The sequence below is a fragment of the Bufo gargarizans genome, chromosome 1 (assembly GCF_014858855.1).
Source record: "Bufo gargarizans isolate SCDJY-AF-19 chromosome 1, ASM1485885v1, whole genome shotgun sequence".
Taxonomy (NCBI): domain Eukaryota; kingdom Metazoa; phylum Chordata; class Amphibia; order Anura; family Bufonidae; genus Bufo; species Bufo gargarizans.
The window spans coordinates 590230463-590253788 of NC_058080.1; the positions used below are offsets into that span (position 1 = coordinate 590230463).

Consider the following 23326-nt stretch of genomic DNA (forward strand, 5'->3'; position numbering starts at 1 on the left):
ACACTATGTTTGCATGTTTTTTTATCCCAAAATTACATTTTTATTCAGGCCCGTCCCATTCCCTGCCCACTTTTTTTAGATCTGGCGTGCGCGGGGAAAAGTCGCAGATTGCGGCACAAAGGACCTTTGCGTCATAGTCTGCCCCGGAAATATGCGTAAGGGAGTATTCACACGACCGTGTTTTTCTTCCGCGTCTGTTCCTCAAATTTTGCAGACAATGCACGGACCCATTCATTTCTATGGGTCCGCAAACATGCCTTTCATGGTCATCCGTGTGCTGTCCGTTCCGTGTGTCCGTTCCTTTTATTTTAGAACATGTCCTATACTTGGCCGCAAATTTTGGTCCGTGGCCCCATTGAAGTAAATGGGTCTGTAAAAAACAGATAGCACACGGGAATGCATCCGTATGTCATCCGTTTTTTGCGGACCCCTGGACTGAAAACATTCTAGGAAACCCCATTTCAGTCCGCTTTCATTTTTTTGCGGACCGTGAAAAACAGATGACACACGGAAGCACCACGTCCGTATTATACGGACTTACGGAACGGAAACGGAAAGATAACTGAAGATATACAGAACACACGGATCCGTGATATGCGGTAGACGTATGGTATTTCTGTGTAATAAATGACCCCCAAAATACCTGTACTCTATATTCATATACACTGGCCTGACTGTTATAAGAGCATAAGCATGGGTTGCGTTACAAGGAATCCCTGTGATACAATTAAGGCCTCATGCACACGACAGTATTTTTTTGCAGTCCGCAAAATGGGGTTCCGTTGTTCCGTGATCCGTGTCCGTTTTTGTTTCCGTGTGTCTTCCTTTATTTTTGGAGGATCTCCAGACATGAAGGAAAGTAAAAAAAAAATCTAAGTTAAGTTTGCCATGCAAATGATAGAAAAAAAACGGACGCGGACGTGCGGACGCTGATGACAATCTTGTGTGCCTCCGTGTTTGTTCACGGACCCATTGACTTGAATGGGTCCGCGAACCGTTGTCCATGAAAAAAATAGGACAAGTCATATTTTTTTCACTGACTGGAAACACGGATCACGGACGCGGATGACAAACGGTGCATTAGCCGTGTTTTCCACGGACCCATTGAAAGTCAATGGGTCCGCAGAAAATCACGGAAAACGGAACAACGGACACGGGACACAAAAACGGTTGTCAGCTGATAGTGGCACACTAGGAGTTAGGCCTCATGCACACGACAGTTTTTTTTCACGCAAAAACGGGGTCCGTGGGTCCGTGATCCGTGACCGTTTTTTCGTCCGTGGGTCTTCCATGATTTTTGGAGGATCCACGGACATGAAAAAAAAGTCGTTTTGGTGTCCGCCTGGCCGTGCGGAGCCAAACTGATCCGTCCTGAATTACAATGCAAGTCAATGGGGACGGATCCGTTTGATGTTGACACAATATGGTGCCATTTCAAACGGATCCGTCCCCATTGACTTTCAATGTAAAGTCTGGAGTTCTTTTATACCATCGGATTGGAGTTTTCTCCAATCCGATGGTATATTTTAACTTGAAGCGTCCCCATCACCATGGGAACGCCTCTATGTTAGAATATACTGTCGGATATGAGCTACGTCGTGAACCTCAGATCCGACAGTATATTCTAACACAGAGGCGTTCCCATGGTGATGGGGACGCTTCAGGTTAGAATACACTGCAAACTTTGTACAAGACTGCCCCCCAGCACTCGATTTCTTACAGGGGGATATGATAGCACAATTAACCCCTTCAGGTGCGGCACCTAAAGGGGTCAATTGTACTATCATATTCCCCTGTAAGAGATCAGGGCTGCCAGGCAGCAGGGGGCAGCCCCCCCCCCTCCCCAGTTTGAATATCGTTGGTGGCACAGTGTGCGCCCACCATCGCCCCCCTCCCTCCCTCTATTGTAATAAATCGTTGGTGGCACAGTGTGCGCCCACCATCGCCCCCCCCCTCCCTCCCTCTATTGTATTAAATCATTGGTGGCACAGTGTGCCAACCACCATCGCCCCCCCCCCCTACCTCTATAGCAGTAACATTGGTGGCAGTGTGCGGTCTCCCATTCCCCCCCCCCCCCCATCATTGGTGGCAGCGGAGTTCTGATCGGAGTCCCAGTTTAATCGCTGGGGCTCCGATCGGTAACCATGGCAACCAGGACGCTACTGCAGCCCTGGTTGCCATGGTTACTTAGCAATAGTACAATTGTAGAAGATTCATACTTACCTGCTTGCTGCTGCGATGTCTGTGTCCGGCCGGGAGCTCCTCCTACTGGTAAGTGAAAGGTCTGTGCGGCGCATTGCTAAAGAACTGTCACTTACCAGTAGGAGGAGCTCCCGGCCGTTCACAGACATCGCAGCAGCAAGCAGGTAAGTATGAAAACTTAGATCAGAAAAAGCTTTTATGCAGACGGATCTTCGGATCCGTCTGTATGAAAGCAACCTACGGCCACGGATCACGGACACGGATGCCAATCTTGTGTGCATCCGTGTTCTTTCACGGACCCATTGACTTGAATGGGTCCGTGAACCGTTGTCCGTCAAAAAAATAGGACAGGTCCTATTTTTTTGACGGACAGGATACACGGATCACGGCCTCGGCTGCAAAACGGTGCATTTTCCGATTTTTCCACGGACCCATTGAAAGTCAATGGGTCCGCGAAAAAAAACGGAAAACGGCACAACGGCCACGGATGCACACAACGGTCGTGTGCATGAGGCCTTAGGCCTCTTTCACACTACAGTATGTTGAATTCAGTGTTTTGCGTTCCGTTTTTCACGGATCCGTTGTTCCGTTTTTTGCTTCCGTTGTGGTTCCGTTTCCGTTCCGTTGTTCCGTTCCGTTTTTCCGTATGGCATATACAGTATACAGTAATTACATAGAAAAAATTGGGCTGGCCATAACATTTTCAATTGATGGTTCCGCAAAAAACGGAACGGATACGGAAGACATTGCATTTCCGTATGTGTTCCGTTTTTTTTGCGGACCCATTGACTTGAATGGAGCCACGGACCGTGATTTGCGGCCAAATATAGGACATGTTCTATCTTTTCAACGGAACGGAAATACGGAAACGGAATGCATACGGAACACATTCCGTTTTTTTGCGGAACCATTGAAATGAATGGTTCCGTATACGGACCGTATACGGAACGCAAAAAACGGACCGCAAAACGGAAAAAAAAAACGGTAGTGTGAAAGAGGCCTTAAACTGTGGAAATCTGCCCCATACTTTCGTGCAATTTATGCCAAACTCTAGGTGCACTCTCCTTAGTAAATATGGGCCAGTGTGATATAGGAAGCGCAACATACGTATACTGACATATCTTACGGTTTTGGGTGATATTCCATGAATGGTGCTAGAATTATGTACAACTATTATCTGAAATGTCTGCGGATACATGAAGTTGACTGGAATACATTATGCAGATATCCTTCTTCTCGCTGACAAATAACGTCCTTGAATTTAGGAGACTACCAATGAATCTTTCTACTTGAATCAATATGGATGCAAGGCGAATGTTAATACCTTCTGAAATATCCCTTCATTATTGAGGACTTCCCTTAGGCAATGTTATATCTACCATAACAAGGCTGGAGTGTATGGTAAACTCGTATAATACGTCTAGTGTAGATAAGGATCTTATAATCCGCTGTGTCTACAATATCAGGCAATCACCAATGACCAGAAACGACTGTTGCCGGATCCAGGCGCCCATTCCAGTTTCTGCTTGCTTGACACAGGCGTACAGATCTAGCCAACGTCATCTTAACTGGCTTAATGCGTTAATGCAGCACAATCACATTATAGCGATATGATAAATCACATTAAAGTGACCTGGCACGTCTGGAGTCAAGATAATGGCTACATATGTGTTTGGGTGTTCTATTGGTGTCCAGGTGCATCCATTTTAATTCGAGACTCATTTATTCAAGTGAGTCTTAAATGAAAAATGGAGAATAAAGGTGCATGCTGCACATTTCTCTGCACGGGCCAGCACTGCATATTGCAGCCCTTAGGCTACTTTCACACCTCTGGTTTGAATTCTGCGCTGCCGGATGCAGGCGGAATGTCTGCAGGCCCCATTAAGTATAATGGAGTCTGGTGGGGAGGCGTACAGTACGCATTCTAGCAGACAAGCCGAGAACCGGCCAGACACAAACCACTGCATGCTGCGTTGTGTTCAGCCCGTTCTCTGCTTGTCTGCCGCAACAGCCATGCCAGAGCTTCACACCAGGAAGTGTGAAAGTAGCCTAACTTTAGTGGGCCGTGGGCCCTCCATAGCACCCAAATGGAGATGACTATCGTCTGAATCAGTCCTTAGACTAGAGAAACATTAGCGCATTCAGCTGCAATTCTAGAAGCCCTTTACCTTCATACAGACTCCACAGTGTCTTTAAAGGGAATCTGCTACCCCGATTTTGGACTATTACCTACAGTAATACATGAGTAGAACTGCAGATAAGGAAGCCGGATCACTAGTTTTAATTTTCTTACTGCTCCCAGTTCTTCAGTGTCAGCGCTCAAAGCTGTACCGAAATACACAGTCAGGACTGCTGTGCTAACATAATGCAGAGGACTCCTGTGCGCACAGCAGTCCTGACAATGTATTTCAATGCAGATCTAAGTGCTGACAGAGGGGGAAGGGGGGCAGTAGGAAAATAACGATTTGTACTCCATATCTGCAGTGTTACCTATACTGTAGGTAACGGTCCAAAATCAGGCTGACAGTTTCCCTTTAAACAAAATACGGAATTTCTGGCTGAAGTGGAAATATGTAGATGCAGGAGCAGACAGACAACTGTTATAGAGAACAGAGAGGCGTTTTATTACTGATTGCTGAATGTACAATAGTATTAGTCCTGGCGATCACGTTGCTTGTATAGGCTAGAGATTTTTTTTACTACACCGTTGTGCTAAATAAGTTACCGTAAATAGTAGGACTGAAAAGTAGACACATTTTTATGTCACTAATAATAACGTCAAAATCTACAGTATTTTTTTCATAACTTAAAAAGTTGTAACCTTTAAACCTTCATGCACTAAGATGTGCTTGACTGTGCCTGGTTATTAAAGGTGTTCTTGCTTTGAACAGCTGATCAGACGTCCCGCTTCTGGAATCCCCTTGTGATCAGCATTAGGGCTTATGCACACTAACGGTTTTCTCTTCCTTTGTTCGTTCCATTCTTTTTGCGACCCATTCACTTCAATGGGGCCGCAAAAAAAACTCAAATTATTTTGTGTGCATTGCATGTCTGCATGGCCGTTCTGCAAATAAATAGAAAATTTCCTATTATTGACTACATAAATGGAGGAGGCTCCTATTATCTTCAGAAGCAGTGTAGAAGCCATGCTTTTATCAGACTCAGAATCTCAACTCTGACACGCCCCCATCACCTTTGAGCCGTCTTCTGTGTTAGGCCTCATGCACACGTTGTTTTTCTCTGCCTCTCCGTTTTTTTTGCGGATAAGATGGGGACCCATTCATTTTAATGGGTCAGCAAAAAAATGCTGATAGTTCATCCGTTTGTGTTCCCCGTCCGTTGTCAGTGCTTCCCTTCAGCAAAAAAAAATAGTGCATGTCCTACTTTTGTCACATTGGCGGACAAGGATAGGCATTTATTACAAGGGATCTGTGGGAAAAAAAACTGATCCTCCCCAAAAAACTGATGCCGCACCCATTTTTTTTGCAGACGCACAATTTGCAGACACAAAAAACAACTGTCATGTGCATGAGGCCTTACTAAGGATGGATTTTGCATGACAATAGGCAGTGGACTGCAAATTAGGTCGAAGTGAGACCCCTAGTGGCCATTACTTTACAGCTTTTTTTCAGGTGAATGCAGGCAGATTTTTAAAAAATGTGATTTTAGAAATTCTCTATTAAATTAAATGAAATTGATTGAAAGTATAGTGACTCTTAAATAAAAGCTTGTGTCATAAACTAATTTTCACTCTAAAGTGTATTTTCATCAATTACTCTAGCTCCCATTCCTTCCTGGATAGGTTTTTTTCTTCAAATTTACCTCTTTTGCTTATGAGTCCCTGCTCTGACTTCATATATGGAATCAGCACTATGATCATGAAGGGGATATCCCTAAGCATTGTCAGTATGCTTGGGGACACCCTGTGTATTTAAGTCTAATTACCCTCTCTTTCTAAAATATTCCTGCTGGAATTTGAACTCACAACCTTCTACATCAAAGGCAAGAACTTTAATCACTGAGCTATTGAGCCCAATGCTAAGATGTGACAGACAAACCTCACTGTAGTTTCTCATTAGGTATTCCTATACAGCAGAAGTAATATATATATATATTCTGTAATTGTAAAAAAAAATGTATGGCACAAAATAAATAAAATCATACCTCTGATATATATGAATGTATAATATGTGGGAAACTACTACTGAGGTTTTTAGCCATAATATAGTTACAGCAGGTTAACATGAAGCGCTATAGCTCAGTGGTTATGGTTCTTCCAGCAGAATCATTTAAATAATAGAAGCTAAATAAAACTTAAGCCCTTCCTGACCAGGCCTAATTTTGCAAATCTGACATGTGTCATTTTATATGGTAATAACTTTGGAACGCTTTTACTTATCCAAGCCATTCTGAGGCTGTTTTCTCATGACACATTGTACTTCATGTTAATGGTAAATTTGAGTCAATATGTTTTACCATATCTTTCATGTATAAAAAAAATCCCCAAGTTTACGAAAATGTGAAAAAATTCACAGTTTTCTAAATTTGAACCTCTCTGCTTTTAAGACAGATAGTGATGCCTCATAAAATATTAATTAATTAACATTCCCCATATATCTACTTTATGTGGGCATCATTTTGGTAATCTAATTTAATTTTTTAGGACGCTAGAAGGTTTAGAATTTTAGAAGCAATTTTTTAAATTTTTAAGAAAATTTCCAAAGTCAACTTTTTTTTAAGGGCCAGTTCAGTTCTGAAGTCACTTTGTGGGGCTTACACAGTGAACCCCCCCCCCCCCTCCCCCCCATAAAGGACCCCATTGTAGAAACTACACCTCTCAAAACTGCAAATCAGCCTTTTTTTTATTTTTTTTCTGTTACATCCTTCACCATATGGGCTAACTTTAAAAAAATATTTTAATAGTATGGGTGTTTTTGCATGTGACGATTCCCATAAGGTTATTCATTTTTTGTTTATTTTTATTTTGGGGAAAGTGGGGTGATTTTACTTAAATTTTTTTTAAAATATTTGAAACATTTTTTTTCCTTTTTTTAATTACATTTCATCAGATTGCAACTTTATACAGAATATTGAAAATTGCTCCATTATTCTGTATAGAAACCACTATATCACAGTTTAGTGCTGCCACCTAGTGGCCTGAACTGGGATATACTAATAATGAGCCTGGAAGCCTAGTACAGGCTGCGGCTCATTTTTAGAACAGGGTGCTTTCCCTGATCTGCACTGGGGTTTGGCACGTCTGAGCAGGAAGCCCGCGCTTCCGTTTTTTAACACTCAGATTCCGTGGTGACATTTGACAAATGCCACAAGGGGGCCCATTGAGATTTATCGCCCAAGGGCCCACATGAACCTGGAGCCAGTCCTGCGTGGCACAATGGTAGACTAATAACTTTAGAATAAAGCAGTTTTGATAAATGGTGCTTTTTGGGGAAAGTGATATAACAGCGATATCTGTTGGGCAGGATACATTTAACTGGAAACACCATGTATTAACTAAAACTAAAATTCCCATATGAGGTATTTACCCATGCTGATCATCTGTATTCACAAGCTCTGGTGCAGTAACCAGGCACAGTCACTAAACAGTGGATGGAACTGTGCAGCTTGTATAGGTTATCAATAAATGAGACCCAGAAAATCCCTTTAATGACAGGCAAGAATGTGTGAAAAAAATTTTTTTTATCCTAAAACACCAAATGATGTAAAAGTAAAGTCACCACTGTGGGAATTCAAAACTTCTTCGGCGTCGCAGACTAACCGTGTGATGTGGGTAATTTTCACAATAAGTCTCTGTAAATTCAAAGGTAGTCGCGCTGCCGGGCGCACTTCAAAGTGTCAGAGTGCAAAATCAAGGAAAAACAGCTGCTCTTTTTCGTGTAGCTATGACACAGACTTCCACCAGCAGGCAATCTCTAACAAACGAGTTCCTTCTATGGATTACAAAATTGCACCGCACATAGTGAAGTTCCTCCAATCTTAATCTCTTAGATGCTTTTTAATATACTCACAAGAGTCACTCAAATTCAAGCATTGAACAATAAAATCTGTAGCACCCGGGTTTCGCCAGAATAGCTTCGTCAGGGGCGAATGTCCCACCCTTCCTTGGGCGTTCCTTTATACCACTGAGGGAGCCGGGTAGCACACCCCTTCCCTTATGTTCATACCTTTAAAACCTTCTTCATAAAATTACAATCATTTTTCTTGCATAAAATTATAGATCATGATACAATATAATCTATCACACATACCTTCGGTAACGCTACCTCAATCCTAAACACCACATATACCTCTTTTATGTCCAATCGCGCGACTACGACTGAAAACAAATTGTGCTATCTGCATCAGTATGTCCGTTCCATTCCACAAAATGCAGAACACACACGCCCGGTATCTGTGTGCATGAGCCCTAAGTGTGTTAGACACTTTATCCAAAAAGGGCGACATGGTTTAGCAGGAAAGGGATGTGAGCTGGCGGAGTGGCTAGTAGTGCAACAGTGTGTGGCACAATTTTGGCCCATAATGCTGAGCCAACTAACACTTTAACAGCCTATGGGGGTCATTTACTAAAGACCAGTGTGTTCATGCCAGTCTTAGTACAAAACCCTGCTGGTGAAAGATCCAACCAATTTATTTATACATTTGGTGCATCTATTGCTGTCTGTGCACTAGAACAGAAATCTGCTACAGGTAGGAAACGCACCAGCTTGCTACCTCTTGGAATATTCTTTGCATGATTTGCTGTTGACCCACAAGGGTCAGATATATCTGTGCAAAGCAACGAGGTATCAGGCAAAACATGCGAATGTGTGAATCTGAGAAACAGTCTAAGCTGAGGGCAGGCAGCATATGTTCAACACGGTAATCAGGCACTGGTCGAGTGAATCAGCAGAGAACTAGAGTCAGGAATCGGGCAGAGCTCAGTACATGAGCAGACAAACAGAATAGCACGCAGGAACTAGCAAGCTAGATACACTATTTTCTCAGGCACCCTCCCATAGACAAAGGTGCCTTAGGTACCCCAGGGTTGCCAGTTATTGGCCGTAGAAGATCAGGGTGCGCATGCTGTAGCCCTTAAAGAGCCAGGGAGCACGCACCCTATAAGCAGACTGGAGATGCCTAGCTGGCAACCACATGTAGCTTCACTGATAGCAATAGAGTAAGGAGAGCAACCCACCAGGAAAAGCTAGGTAGCGGCAGACACAGGCCGCCGGCATAATGGGCTGACTTATTCATTGTGATAAATAGGAACTGATAATTTATCATTTTTATAAGTGAAATACCAGACATATATTTTGTTTTATTGTTACATAAAGTCTTTTATTTTTTATGCTGTTATCTATTTAACATGGACACTTATTTTCCTGTGAAATATTCCTTTTCAGATATGCAGACTTTACTGCAGATGATTGCAGAAAGTGTGACTAATGAGTTAGATGAAGAAAATGAATGGAAGAACAATTTGAAAAGGTACATAAAGTAAAATGCAGATTGGTTTGGAAGAAAACAATTGCAGTTTCCTCAAAAGGCTACTCCAGTACAAAAAAAGTGTTTCTATGACCAACAAATAGTTAAATTAAACCATCTTGTGCTCCTCTCACTTATCCCCTGCTGCTGCTGTTCCGACAGTACCCAAGTCCCTATTGTGGCTCACTAGTATGGACAGCAGGAAATGGCTCGCAATGATGGTCATGGAAATCGCTGGCGGCAGCAATGTTCAAAGACTGGGCTTCTTGTTTCTGCCACGGATACAAGGATTTCTGCAAGCCTAATTGAGATGAATGGGACAAATCTATGGTATATGAGCATACCCTTATAGTCCAGAGCTGCATTCACAATTCTTCTTGTTAGACAAAAGTTTAGAGAACTCCTTGGAACGTTATCAAATGCAGATCAAAAGAGCAGGATTTTTACAGCCAGCAATGCAAAATATTCCAGGTCTAAAACTTAAATACAGATGTAGCAGTCATAATCTTGTCACATGGCACGCTACACATCATTCTAATATACTTACTACTAGAGCAATATGTAGTGCGACATTCATACAAGATAAAGATTGCTACATCTGTAATCACAAATGTAGCTCTACAGTATACTACAGGTAGTAACTTCATACACGATAACTAATGCAATGTACTTACAAAGGTACTCAACTTTTTCTGTAGGTGTTTTCTGTATATAATATGTAAAAAGATGGTAGAAGGTGAACAGACACTACTCCATGAATAACTAAATTATTATAGTGACATTTTCCATCAGTGGATAGCAGTGTGAAATTTCATCTTCTGAACCTTTTTACTTGTTTTAAGAGATTTCATGTTTTATGGTATTAATGAAAATATAGCTAACTTATTGATATTTGTCCAACTCACCTGCTATGCATGGAAAATGTGTGGAAACACAACTGTGACCATAAAGCAGTAACAAGAGAAGTCCAGCATCCAATAAAAGACTGTGTAGACTTTATAATGTGTCTTTAAAAGCCAAAAAACAAAACACCAAGGACACACTTTACGAGTGCGCCTTTCGGCTATAAAGGGGCTGGCCCATCTCGTACATTGGGGCATATTGCTAGGATATGCTCCAAATGTCTGATAGGTGCGATCCCACCTCTGTGACCCACACCTATCTCTAGAAAGAAGCCCACAAAGAGAAAGAGAGTGGACCGTGCATGCACCGCTGCCCTCCATTCATTTCTGTGCGACTGCCGAAAATACCTGAGCATCACGCTCGGCTATTTTCGTAATCCCCATAGAAATGAATGGGAAGCACACTGCGCAAGCGTAGCCACCACTCCATTTACTTCCATGGGGCTGACGGAAATAGCGAGCCAACGCTCTGCTATTTTCTGCAGTCCCATAGAAGTGAATGAAGGGCAGCCTCACATGCCTGGTGCGCTCTCCTTCACTTTCAGGGCTCCATTCTGGGACCTGCAACTATAATTGTAGGCATATCCAATGCATTACATAGGCCAACCCCTTTAACAGACCCTTACTCGTGGCATAAAATCATACAACCGAACACACACACATATAGTCGTGAATAGCCAATAGTTACTAAAAAATTCCCCCCATATGCCCGGGCCGGCCCCTCACACTGATTCTACTTACCTGGCTCCCAGCTCCTTGCGCCGCTCCTGGTCCCCGCGCCGCCACTTCTGCTTCTTTCCATGTGTGGATGAAAACAACCGTTGTATGGGGGGTGCAGCCAATGGCAGGCGATAACGAGCCTCCCTAGTGTCACCCGCGATGCTAGGGAAGCTCGTCCCTGTCCCCACCTGCCATTAGCTGCTCCCCCCCGACACCCAATGTTTTCATCCACGCACGGGGAGAAGCAGAGGCGTGGAAGCCAGGTAAGTAGATTCAGTGTGAGGGGCCCGGGCATATGGGGGGCATTTTTTAGTCTCAGATAACCCCTTTAAACAATTAAAGATCACATGACACAGTAATTAGCTATTAAGAGCACCCACTTGCTACTGTGTTGCTTGCATAGCAGTCTGTGTGGTAACATATTGTGTTATCTGCATATAAATGCATTTTCTATGTCTGCACTTGTAACTGACCTGGAGCCAGTTGTTGAAACTGAAAGTTGTTTGCGTACAGTATGACTGTTAGACAATGGTGGTGGAACTACTGTTCCAACTAACTGGTTTGACTTAGGGCTAGTCCTGTGGGTGTTATCTTGGAAGTCCCCAAGTTTTCACCTTTTAACCCCTCTACAGGGATCTGGTCTTTGCTGCAGGGGAGCCACCAGGCCACTACCTCTTAGAATAATCCTAATGTAGTTGGCAGCTGACACACAGGGGTCAGAGACTCCAGTGCAAAGCACACCAGGCACAGACAAAGCACACAGATAGAACCAAGCAGAGAACAGGCTGGCAGAGTACATGAATCCAAGGCAAACATAGACTGGATCAGACAAGGTCAGGCAAACAGAGTAGATACTAATCCATGGAACAGATATAAGGTAATTGCAGACATAACTAGGTCAGAATTCAGACTCAGACAGAACCTGAACAGATCCATCCAATTTAATGAGTTATGGTCACTATTGCTAAACCCAAAAGCATAGACATGAAGTATGTCCTTGGTGTTCCGTTTTTGCTTTAAAGGGAACCTGTCACCAGTTTTATGGTGTCCTAACTAAGGGCAACATAAATAAGTGACTGATTCTCTTAGCAAAATGCTGGGTCACTTTCTTTAATTGAGCCAGTCGATCTGCCAACATCTTGTATTGAAAAGCTCCAGCTGATAATGATGAGTCCTGAATATTCATGAGCTCCTGACTTTCCCCGCCCACCTGCTGCCGATTGACAGTTATTTTCCATATGAATCAGCAGCAGGTGGGCAGGGGAGTGGCTATAGCTCTAAATTAAATATGCGCTGGACTCAATTACATCACGCTGGACTCAAACCAGCTCATTAGCATGTGGCATCTTTGTGTGTATATTATGAGGTAACCATCTGTCACACCAGTAAGTGAATACATCTAAGGCACTTTTTAGTAGTTAATGATTGTATATAATTAGTTAGATTATAATCAAATATCCACATGACAGGTTCCCTTTAAAGACAGTAATAAAGTCTCCACTGTCTTTTATTTGAGTATTAAAGGAAAGCAAGCAACTAATGTTAATTGACAAATCTGTCAAGTTTTAGTTAATAAATTACCCCCATGGTGTTACAGTACTTGTAAATATGTTTGTAGACATGACCCTGTGAAAATCGGCCATTAGAAGGGCACTAGAAGGGGGGAAGTGACGTTATAATACCACCATCTACTGCTGTCAAGTTGTCTTCTGGGCAGTGATGACTAGTCAAAGCTGTAATCTCTTCCTTGCTTGTGATCCCATCCGGTGAAGAACAGCGGGTGTGATTACAGCATTCATTCGTCAACACTGTGACTCTGCCCAGATGACAGTTGGAGAGATACACCAAGGACTTATTGCATCACATTCGTCCTCCTGGTAAAATTGCTGATTTCCACAGGGGCATATGTACAAAGCTATTTATGAGTGCTGTAACACCATGGACGTAGTCTGTAATAGTCTAATAATTAAAACTCTGCTGTTCCCTTTAAACTATGAGTTAAGGATGGAATAGTATGTTTAAAACCTTTTCTTTTTTTTCACAGTGACACATCTTCAGCTGAGGTTAGAGAGACGATTAAGGATGATCAAGGGAGCACCAAAAGCATCACACAGAGACCTAAAAGGTTGGATGTGGCATGCTGTAAAAATATATGTCTCTGCTTGAAAATGAACACACACATGGTTGTGACCACAGTTCTCCAGTGCTGCGAAGGAATTGCATCCCCAACTACTTGGTGCTTCCGGACCAGTCAAGCAAAGAGGCACCTTAATTTGCGTATGGTGCACTGTTTGAATCAGGGGAATTTTGGGGCACCATGTGGAATGCAAAGGACATTTTGTAGAGAAATATTCTCATTAATACAGTCCCTTGCCCATACAGAAACAGAGTCCATTAAAGGGAACCTGTCAGGAACTTCATGGTGCCAACCAATCCAAATAGACTACCTGATTACAAGCAGCTATGTTTAATAGTGAGCTTGGGACTGCTATTTGTGTATAGAGATACTGGCATGGAGGAATCAGCAGGGAGACACCACGATGACTCTTAACCTCATTCCTGGCTTTCTCTAAACCATTTTCTCTGAATCAGTGCATCGTTTCAGAATAAATCAGTCTTTTGATTTGAAGGTGTCTATTAGGGTGTCATTTGAAGTTTGCACAGCACAAAGCTCATAACAGGTTTAAGAAAGCACTCTGACAAATAATTTAATTTTCTGGCCCATTAGAAAGGAACCGTATATTATTTAAATTGTAGTAAAATAATCTCCTTGCTGCTGGATGTTTTTGTGAGTTATCCCCTTCCTTCTGTTTCTCCACTGTGTCATGTGACTAACACTCTGACTCTCCAGCTGACACCACGTCTTATGTGTGGACAGGAAGTCAGTTTCTCTATTCATTCCTTTGAGACTCACATCAAGACTTTTATAGGAATGAATAGAGAAACTGACTTCCTGTCCACACATAAGACGTGGTTTCATTTGGAGAGTGAAGACTGTAGGTCACATGACACAGCTGAGGACCAGAAGGGAGAGGATAACTCCTAAACATTGGCACCAGTAATTAGATTACCTTTACTAGAATTCACTCCATCTGCGTTTCTAATGGGTCAGAGAATAAAGTTGTTTTTTTTTGTAATGTGTCCACTGTGGGCAAAATACAATATGATGTGTAGTCTAGACTAGTTTATAGTAGTATGATTAATACATAGAGTGGTAACGTGGATATACCATGTTGTATGACTGAAATATTTTATCATCACAGCTCCCCTGCCCCTCGTTTGTCTCCAACAAACCTCTTCATAAAGAATAAAAGCAATCTGTTTTCGGAGATGAGAGAAACATTCTTTGACGTGTCCAATGAAGCTGATGTCTACTTACATGATAAGGTGGAAGCAATGGAAAGGCAAGTGCAAACTTACAGCCAATCACAAATGACTACCGCTTTATTTTTTCTATAAAACGGTTAATTTGTTTGATAGGAGACGTCAAGAATTCAGCACCCAAAAATATCGGTCCTTAAATACCATTAGTAACTTCCGTGAAGATGTGGAGAAGATGCGAAAAGCTTTTCGCCATGTAAAGGAAGAAAAAGACTACACAGACACTAGGAACTGGTAAGTCTGGATCCTGTAAACATTTACTTGCACCTTACACTGAAACCTGTAAATTGAAAATTTGTATGCTCCCCTTTCTCAGACTTGTTCATAGTCATTGTTATTTTAGGTTAATAAAACTGGCATTCATTTTAGCTGTAAATTCTACTTTACACCAATTTGATAAATTACCCCCTGAGTGTTCTTAAGGAGAATCAGTCTTTAGTCTTTAGCGTTATACTGAGCGCTGAAGACGCCTGAGTATAACAAGTCTGATAGGCAGGGTGATGAGCACTGATAGTTAGGGCACATGTACATAGTCAGGGACTGGGGTAGTAATAGTTAGGGCACATGTACATAGTCAGGGACTGGGGTAGTGATAGTTAGGGCACATGTACATAGTCAGGGACTGGGGTAGTAATAGTAAGGGCACATGTACATAGTCAGGGACTGGGGTAGTGATAGTTAGGGCACATGTACATAGTCAGGGACTGGAGTAGTGATAGTTAGGGCACATGTACATAGTCAGGGACTGGGGTAGTAATAGTAAGGGCACATGTACATAGTCAGGGACTGGGGTAGTGATAGTTAGGGCACATGTACATAGTCAGGGACTGGAGTAGTGATAGTTAGGGCACATGTACATAGTCAGGGACTGGGGTAGTAATAGTAAGGGCACATGTACATAGTCAGGGACTGGGGTAGTAATAGTTAGGGCACATGTACATAGTCAGGGACTGGGGTAGTGATAGTTAGGGCACATGTACATAGTCAGGGACTGGGGTAGTGATAGTTAGGGCACATTTCCATAGTCAGGGACTGGGGTAGTGATAGTTAGGGCACATGCACATAGTCAGGGACTGGGGTAGTGATAGTTAGGGCACATGTACCTAGTCAGGGACTGGGGCAGTGATAGTTAGGGCACATGTACATAGTCAGGGACTGGGGTAGTGATAGTAAGGGCACATGTACATAGTCAGGGACTGGGGTAGTGATAGTTAGGGCACATGTACATAGTCAGGGACTGGAGTAGTGATAGTTAGGGCACATGTACATAGTCAGGGACTGGGGTAGTAATAGTAAGGGCACATGTACATAGTCAGGGACTGGGGTAGTAATAGTTAGGGCACATGTACATAGTCAGGGACTGGGGTAGTGATAGTTAGGGCACATGTACATAGTCAGGGACTGGGGTAGTGATAGTTAGGGCACATGTACATAGTCAGGGACTGGGGTAGTGATAGTTAGGGCACATGTACATAGTCAGCGACTGGGGTAGTAATAAGGACACATGTACATAGTCAGGGACTGGGGTAGTGATAGTTAGGGCACATGTACATAGTCAGGGACTGGGGTAGTGATAGGGCACATGTACATAGTCAGGGACTGGGGTAGTGATAGGGCACATGTACATAGTCAGGGACTGGGGTAGTGATAGTTAGGGCACATGTACATAGTCAGCGACTGGGGTAGTAATAAGGACACATGTACATAGTCAGGGACTGGGGTAGTGATAGTTAGGGCACATGTACATAGTCAGGGACTGGGGTAGTGATAGGGCACATGTACATAGTCAGGGACTGGGGTAGTGATAGTTAGGGCACATGTACAGTTGCAAGAAAAAGTATGTGAACCCTTTGGAATGATATGGATTTCTGCACAAATTGGTCATAAAATGTGATCTGATCTTCATCTAAGTCATAACAATAGACAATCACAGTCTGCTTAAACTAATAACACACAAAGAATTAAATGTTTCCATGTTTTTATTGAACATACCATGTAAACATTCACAGTGCAGGTGGAAAAAGTATGTGAACCCTTGGATTTAATAACTGGTTGAACCTCCTTTGGCAGCAATAACTTCAACCAAACGTTTCCTGTAGTTGCAGATCAGATGTGCACAACGGTTAGGAGTAATTAATGACCATTCCTCTTTACAGAGCTGTTTAGTTCAGCAATATTCTTGGGATGTCTGGTGTGAATCGCTTTCTTGAGGTCATGCCACAGCATCTCAATCGGGTTGAGATCAGGACTCCTGCAAAATGTCTTGATAAACTTGGGAATTCATTTTTCCTTCGATGATATCAATCCGTCCAGGCCCTGACGCAGCAAAGCAGCCCCAAACCATGATGCCCCCACCACCATACTTCACAGTTGGGATGAGGTTTTGAGGTTGGTGTGCTGTGCCTCATTTTCTCCACACATAGTGCTGTGTGTTTCTTCCAAACAACTCAACTTTGGTCTCATCTGTCCACAGAATATTTTGCCAGTACTGCTGTGGAACATCCAGGTGCTCTTGTGCAAACTGTAAACGTGCAGCAATGTCTTTTTTGGACAGCAGTGGCTTCCTCTGTGGTATCCTCCCATGAAATCCATTCTTGTTTAGTGTTTTACGTATCGTAGGTTCGCTAACAGGGATGTTAGCATATGCCAGAGACTTTTGTAAGTCTTTAGCTGACACTCTAGGATTCTTCTTCACCTCATTGAGCAGTCTGCCCTGTGCTCTTGCAGTCATCTTTACAGGACAGGCCCTCCTAGGGAGAGTAGCAGCAGTGCTGAACTTTCTTCATTTATAAACAATTTGTCTTACCGTGGACAGCAAGGCTTTTGGAGATACTTTTATAACTTCAGCTTTATGCAAGTCAACAATTATCTTAATTGTAGGTCTTCTGAGAGCTCTTATGTGCGAGGCATCATTCACATCAGAAACTGAAAAGCAAACCGAACTGGTGTGTGTTTTGCTTTGAGCAGGGCAGCTGAAACCAACACCTCCAATCTCATCTCATTGATTGGACTCCAGTTGACTGACATCTCACTCCAATTAGCTCTTGGAGATGTCATTAGTCTAGGGGTTCCAATACTTTTTCCACCTGCACTGTGAATGTTTACATGGTGTGTTCAATAAAAACATGGTAACATTTAATTATTTGTGTGTTATTAGTTTAAGCAGACTGTGATTGTCTATTGTTGTGACTTAGATGAAGATCAGATCACATTTTATGACCAATTTGTGCAGAAATCCATATAATTCCAAATGGTTCACATACTTTTTCTTGCAACTGTATATAGTCAGGGACTGGGGTAGTAATAGTTAGGGCACATGTACATAGTCAGGGACTGGGGTAGTAATAGTAAGGGCACATGTACATAGTCAGGGACTGGGGTAGTAATAGTAAGGACTCGTACATAGTCAGGGACTGGGGTATTAATAGTAAGGACACATGTACATAGTCAGGGACTGGGGTAGTAATAGTAAGGACTCGTACATAGTCAGGGACTGGGGTATTAATAGTAAGGACACATGTACATAGTCAGGGACTGGGGTAGTGATAGTTAGGGCTCATGTATGTATATAGTCAGGGACTGGGGTAGTTAGTTAGGGCACATGTACATAGTCAGGGACTGGGGTAGTAATAGTAAGGGCACATGTACATAGTCAGGGACTGGGGTAGTAATAGTAAGGACTCGTACATAGTCAGGGACTGGGGTATTAATAGTAAGGACACATGTACATAGTCAGGGACTGGGGTAGTGATAGTTAGTACTCATGTATGTATATAGTCAGGGACTGGGGTAGTTAGTTAGGGCACATGTACATAGTCAGGGACTGGGGTAGTAATAGTAAGGGCACATGTATATAGTCAGGGACCTGGGTAGTAATAGTAATGGCACATGTACATAGTCAGGGACTGGGGTAGTAATAGTTAGGGCACATGTACATAGTCGGGGACTGGGGTACTGATAGTTAGGGCACATGTACATAGTCGTGGACTGGGGTAGTGATATAGTAGTTAGGGCACATGTACATAGTCAGGGACTGGGGTAGTGATAGTTAGGGCACATGTACATAGTCAGGGACTGGGGTAGTGATAGTTAGGGCACATGTACATAGTCAGGGACTGGGGTAGTGATAGTTAGGGCACATGTACATAGTCAGGGACTGGGGTAGTGATAGGGCACATGTACATAGTCAGGGACTGGGGTAGTATTAGTTAGGGCACATGTATATAGTCAGGGACTGGGGCAGTGACAAGAGGCAGACTGGATGCTTATGTACCGTTATGTCACACACAGGCGTGTTCAGCGATCAGTATATTGCTAACGATTAAATACAAACTCTACTTAGTTAGAGCTTTGCTAAGGAGACTCTTTACATCCTGTTTTTTAGAACAAAGAAACATCTTTCCCTAATGATGTACAGTATATGACAAAAATGTTTAACCTCTCCGTCCCTACACTACATTATCAATAAACTGAAAAGACAGTAACACTTTACCAGTCAGCAGACAGCACATGTCGGCACAGTTTATGGCTTTGTTGCGGCTGGGTCAGTGCAACCCCAATGTGGTCAATCAGGATAGAGCTGCTATTTACGTAATGAGTCCTGCATCTTGGCCAGGTGTATATGATCAAGACAGGTTTCAGACTATGGGTTAAAATGTTGATATTCACTAGCAGCATGGAGAGATTTTGAAAATGAATTGAAACGTATTAGAAAGTTGTATAACTGATACAGTTATGACTAGTGTTGAGCGAATCCATTTGATCGTGACGAACTGGCCTCTGCCATCTTAATTGAAGATCTCACAAAATCATTCTGGCCGAAGTGATCGTGGGTGGTGCGAGATTTCGCGGTAGATCTTCAATTAAGATGGTGGCGGCTCGACACATTGAAATGGCTGAGATAAGTATGATTTAATGTGTTTTTTTATTGTACACCGTGTTATTATTGTTAGATGCAGAGATCATGTATGATTGCGGCATCTGAGGGGTACAATGACGGGCAGCGGTGAAATCACCACCCCCTCCCCCCCTTCCCCCCCGTCATTGCACCCACTACTTACAAAGAAATGTGATTCGTCACAAAACAAATCTTTTTGTAAAGCTCTGCGGAGTAGCCAAATCGAATTTTCAAATACTTCGCTCATCGCTAATTATAACCTTTATTTGCACAAAACCAGGAAATGAATTGAAGGTTAGTTTTATATTTGGTTCAGTGGATCCTACTAATAACAGGAACAGTGCAGAGTGTGTTGGCACACGTTAGTGGTGAGTAACATACAATCAGTCAACTGTCATGTTGGCTTGTACTTTGACTTCTACTGATAATGCTCTAAAGATGTAAAACAATATTAAAAAATATACTGTATATGTCATGTTTTTACGCGCAATGGACTGCTGGCAGTTTTTCATTAAATGAATTGTTCCACAATTACCGTAAACATGAATTTCTGCACATGAATATAACCCCTTACATATCAGCTTCCAAGACTTTTGTACTGATGACCTATCCTCTGGCTAGGTCATCAGTATCTAATGGGTGGGGTTCCAACACTCAGCCAGAACCCCCGCCGATCAGCTGTTTGACAAGGCATTAGCTTCTCACAGTTTTGCCTAGGTCATGTGACGTCACGTTCGTTGGTCATATGGCCTAGGCACAGCTCAGCTCCATTGAAGTGAATGTTCGGAGCTGTATGAAAGTCTTGGAAAACAACTATAATTTAACTTTGTCTTTTTTTATTTCATCTTATGCTAAATGTTGTATGTATTTTTATGTTAATTTGTATGCTTCTGCGAAATAGGTAGGTTTGTCTTAGTAAAATAGCCAGTTCCTTCAGTGAATATGAATAAGACTTGACATCTTTCCTGAAAGGAATACTAGCACAAGTTATGCATTTTAGATGTGTTTATTCATCCCTATCAATAATGTATATACAGTCCTGTTCAAAAGTTTAAGACCACTTGAAAAATGGCAAAAAATCATATTTTACATTGTTGGATCTTAACAAGGTTCCAAGTAGAGCTTTAACATGCAACAAGAAGAAATGAGAGGGAGACAAAACATTTTTTGAAAATAACGATTAAACTGAAACAGGCTGTTCAAAATTTTAGGACCTTATGCCTTTAAAAGGCCAAATCTGTACAAAGATGTGGATTCGTTGTCATTTTCTGTCAGGTAGTACACGTTGTGATGGCAAAGGCAAAAAAACTCTCCCTTTTTGAATGTGGTCGGGTTGTTAAATAAGCAGGGTCTCTCACAGCGCGCCATCGCTGCTGAGGTGGGACACAGTAAGACAGTCATTTGGAATTTCTTAAATGATCCTGAGGGTTATGGAACAAAAAAGTCAAGTTGAAGACCCAAAAAAATTTCATCAGCACTGAGCCGGAGGATCTAATTGGCTGTCCGTCAAGACACTGGACGATCCTCGACCCAAATTAAGACCCTTACTCGTGCTGACTGCTGCCCAATAACCATCAGACGGCATCTGAGACTGAAGGGCTTCAAAAACAAAAAACGTCTTCAAAGACCTTGTCTCCTTGAACGCCACAGAACTGCTCATTTGGACTTTGCAAAAGAGCACCAAACATGGGACATTCAAAGGTGGAAGAAAGTTTTATGCTCTGATGAGAAAAAATGTAACCTTGATGGTTTCCAACGTTACTGGCATGACAAGCAGATCCCACCTGAGATGTTTTCTACACGCCACAGTGGAGGGGGCGCCATAATGGTCTGGGGTGCTTTTTCCTTCAGTGGAACAATGGAGCTTCAGGAAGTGCAGGGGCGTCAAACGGCCACTGGCTATGTCCAGATGTTGCAGAGAGCATTCCTCATGACTGAGGGCCCTCGTCTGTGTGGTAACGACTGGGTTTTTAACAGGACAACGCTACAGTACACAATGCCCGCAGGACAATAGACTTCTTCCAGGAGAATAACAATACGCTTTTGGCCATCCTGCGTGTTCCCCTGATCTAAATCCAATTGTGAACCTTTGGGGATGGATGGCAAGGGAAGTTTACAAAAATGGACAACAGTTCCACACAGTAGATGGCATTCGTGCGGCCGTCTTGACCACTTGGAGAAATGTTCCCACTCACCTCATGGAAATGCTTGCATCAAGCATGCTGAAATGAATTTTTGCAGTGATAAACAATAACGGCGGAGCTACTCATTACTGAGTTCATGTTTGGAAGTTGGATTTCTGTTTTGGGGGGGTTTATATTTTTTAGGTCCTAAACTTTTGATCAGCTGAAAAACAGCCTGTTTCAGTTTATTCATTGTTTTCATTAAATTGAATGCTCAAAAAATGTTTTGTCTCACTCCCATTTCTTCTTGTTGCATGTTTAAGCTCTACTTGGAACCTTGTTAAGATCCAGCCATGCTAAATATGATTTTTTTTGCCATTTTTCAAGTGGTCTTGGATCAGGACTGTACAGTCGTCTAATGTCCATGCTTTATTTCCTAATAATGTAGAGGCTTAACACAACTATTTAGAATAACAGTTCCCGGCCATTGGCTTTGCTTAGTGATTTACAAATTACTTTTACAGTACATTTGTTTCTAAATTCTTCTCCAGGTTTATAATGCTGCTTTCCATGATTCCTACTGCTCTGAAGAATGACCAGAAAATATGCAAGATTTTAGAAAAGCTGGAAAAGCTAGAGGAGAAGCAGTTTATCAGAATACGGCCTAACTCCTTCCTGAAGGTTCTGAGTGGACTTCGTACTTGGGAATTGTGTTCTCCTGACATAAGTGTGGCTATAGAGGTGAGAGTTAGTATTAGTGCAGGTCAGTGTCAGCGTTATAATAACTGTGTAACAAAGACCAGAACCGTGAAGATGGACACACATTTAGTTGTTTTCTTCACTACATTTATTACTGGCTGACATCAGCATTTTATTAATATCTTAGTAACCCTGTGTTCACTTCAAGAAGCAATATTGAAATTCTGACAGAGCTCTAGAAGAAACTAATAACCCATCTTTAATTAGCATTAAAGTGGTTATCCAAGACCTATAATGTCCCCCCCCCCCCCCCCATATCCCCGGGCCTCTCACACAGATTATACTCACCTTGCTCCTCAGCACCTGCGTCGCTTCTGAGGCCGACACAGCCGCTGCTGCATCTCCCCGTTGCTCAGAGTAAAACATCTGGCATCAGGAAAAGGAGAGGGGGTTAGCCAATAGCAGGCCGCGACGGAAACAAGCCTCCCTAACGTCACCCGTGATGCTAGGGAGGTTTGTTCCCGTCGCGGCCTGCTGCCGCTGTACTAATGGTCCTGAATACATGCTTCTCCTCTATAGCTCTCTGATTATGCACTGTGTAACTGGTGAAACACTTTGGGCAGAAGCATAGTATGTGATCCTTATAGACTGGAGGAACTGATAGGTCGGGGTCTAGGTTCCAGTGTCAGCCTGTGACAGTCCCTCCATCTGCCAATGGTAAGGGATAGTCTTGCTTTATGTGACTGAAGCCAGCACTAGCGCTCTTTTTATTTTTTTTACTTTTTTTTTTACTTATGTTTTATGTTATGTTTTTAAGTGTGAATGCACTTCTATTTTACCTTAGGAGTAGCATTTTTGTGCACTTTTGCCCGGCTATCCCACAGGCGACCTTGATTAGCTGGTACATATAGTTGTGC

General features: G+C 42.6%; 1 protein-coding gene across 3 annotated transcripts in view; it reads left to right on the forward strand.

Annotated features, from left to right (window-relative positions):
- Positions 1-23326, forward strand: part of CCDC60 (coiled-coil domain containing 60) — a 211675-nt gene that overhangs the window by 172218 nt on the left and 16131 nt on the right. For all 3 annotated transcript variants that reach the window (XM_044290877.1, XM_044290886.1, XM_044290894.1), the window contains 5 exons: positions 9606-9690; positions 13354-13434; positions 14573-14713; positions 14790-14924; positions 22262-22451. In XM_044290877.1, the coding sequence (XP_044146812.1) occupies positions 9606-9690; positions 13354-13434; positions 14573-14713; positions 14790-14924; positions 22262-22451 (632 nt within the window). The remainder of the gene's footprint in view (positions 1-9605; positions 9691-13353; positions 13435-14572; positions 14714-14789; positions 14925-22261; positions 22452-23326) is intronic.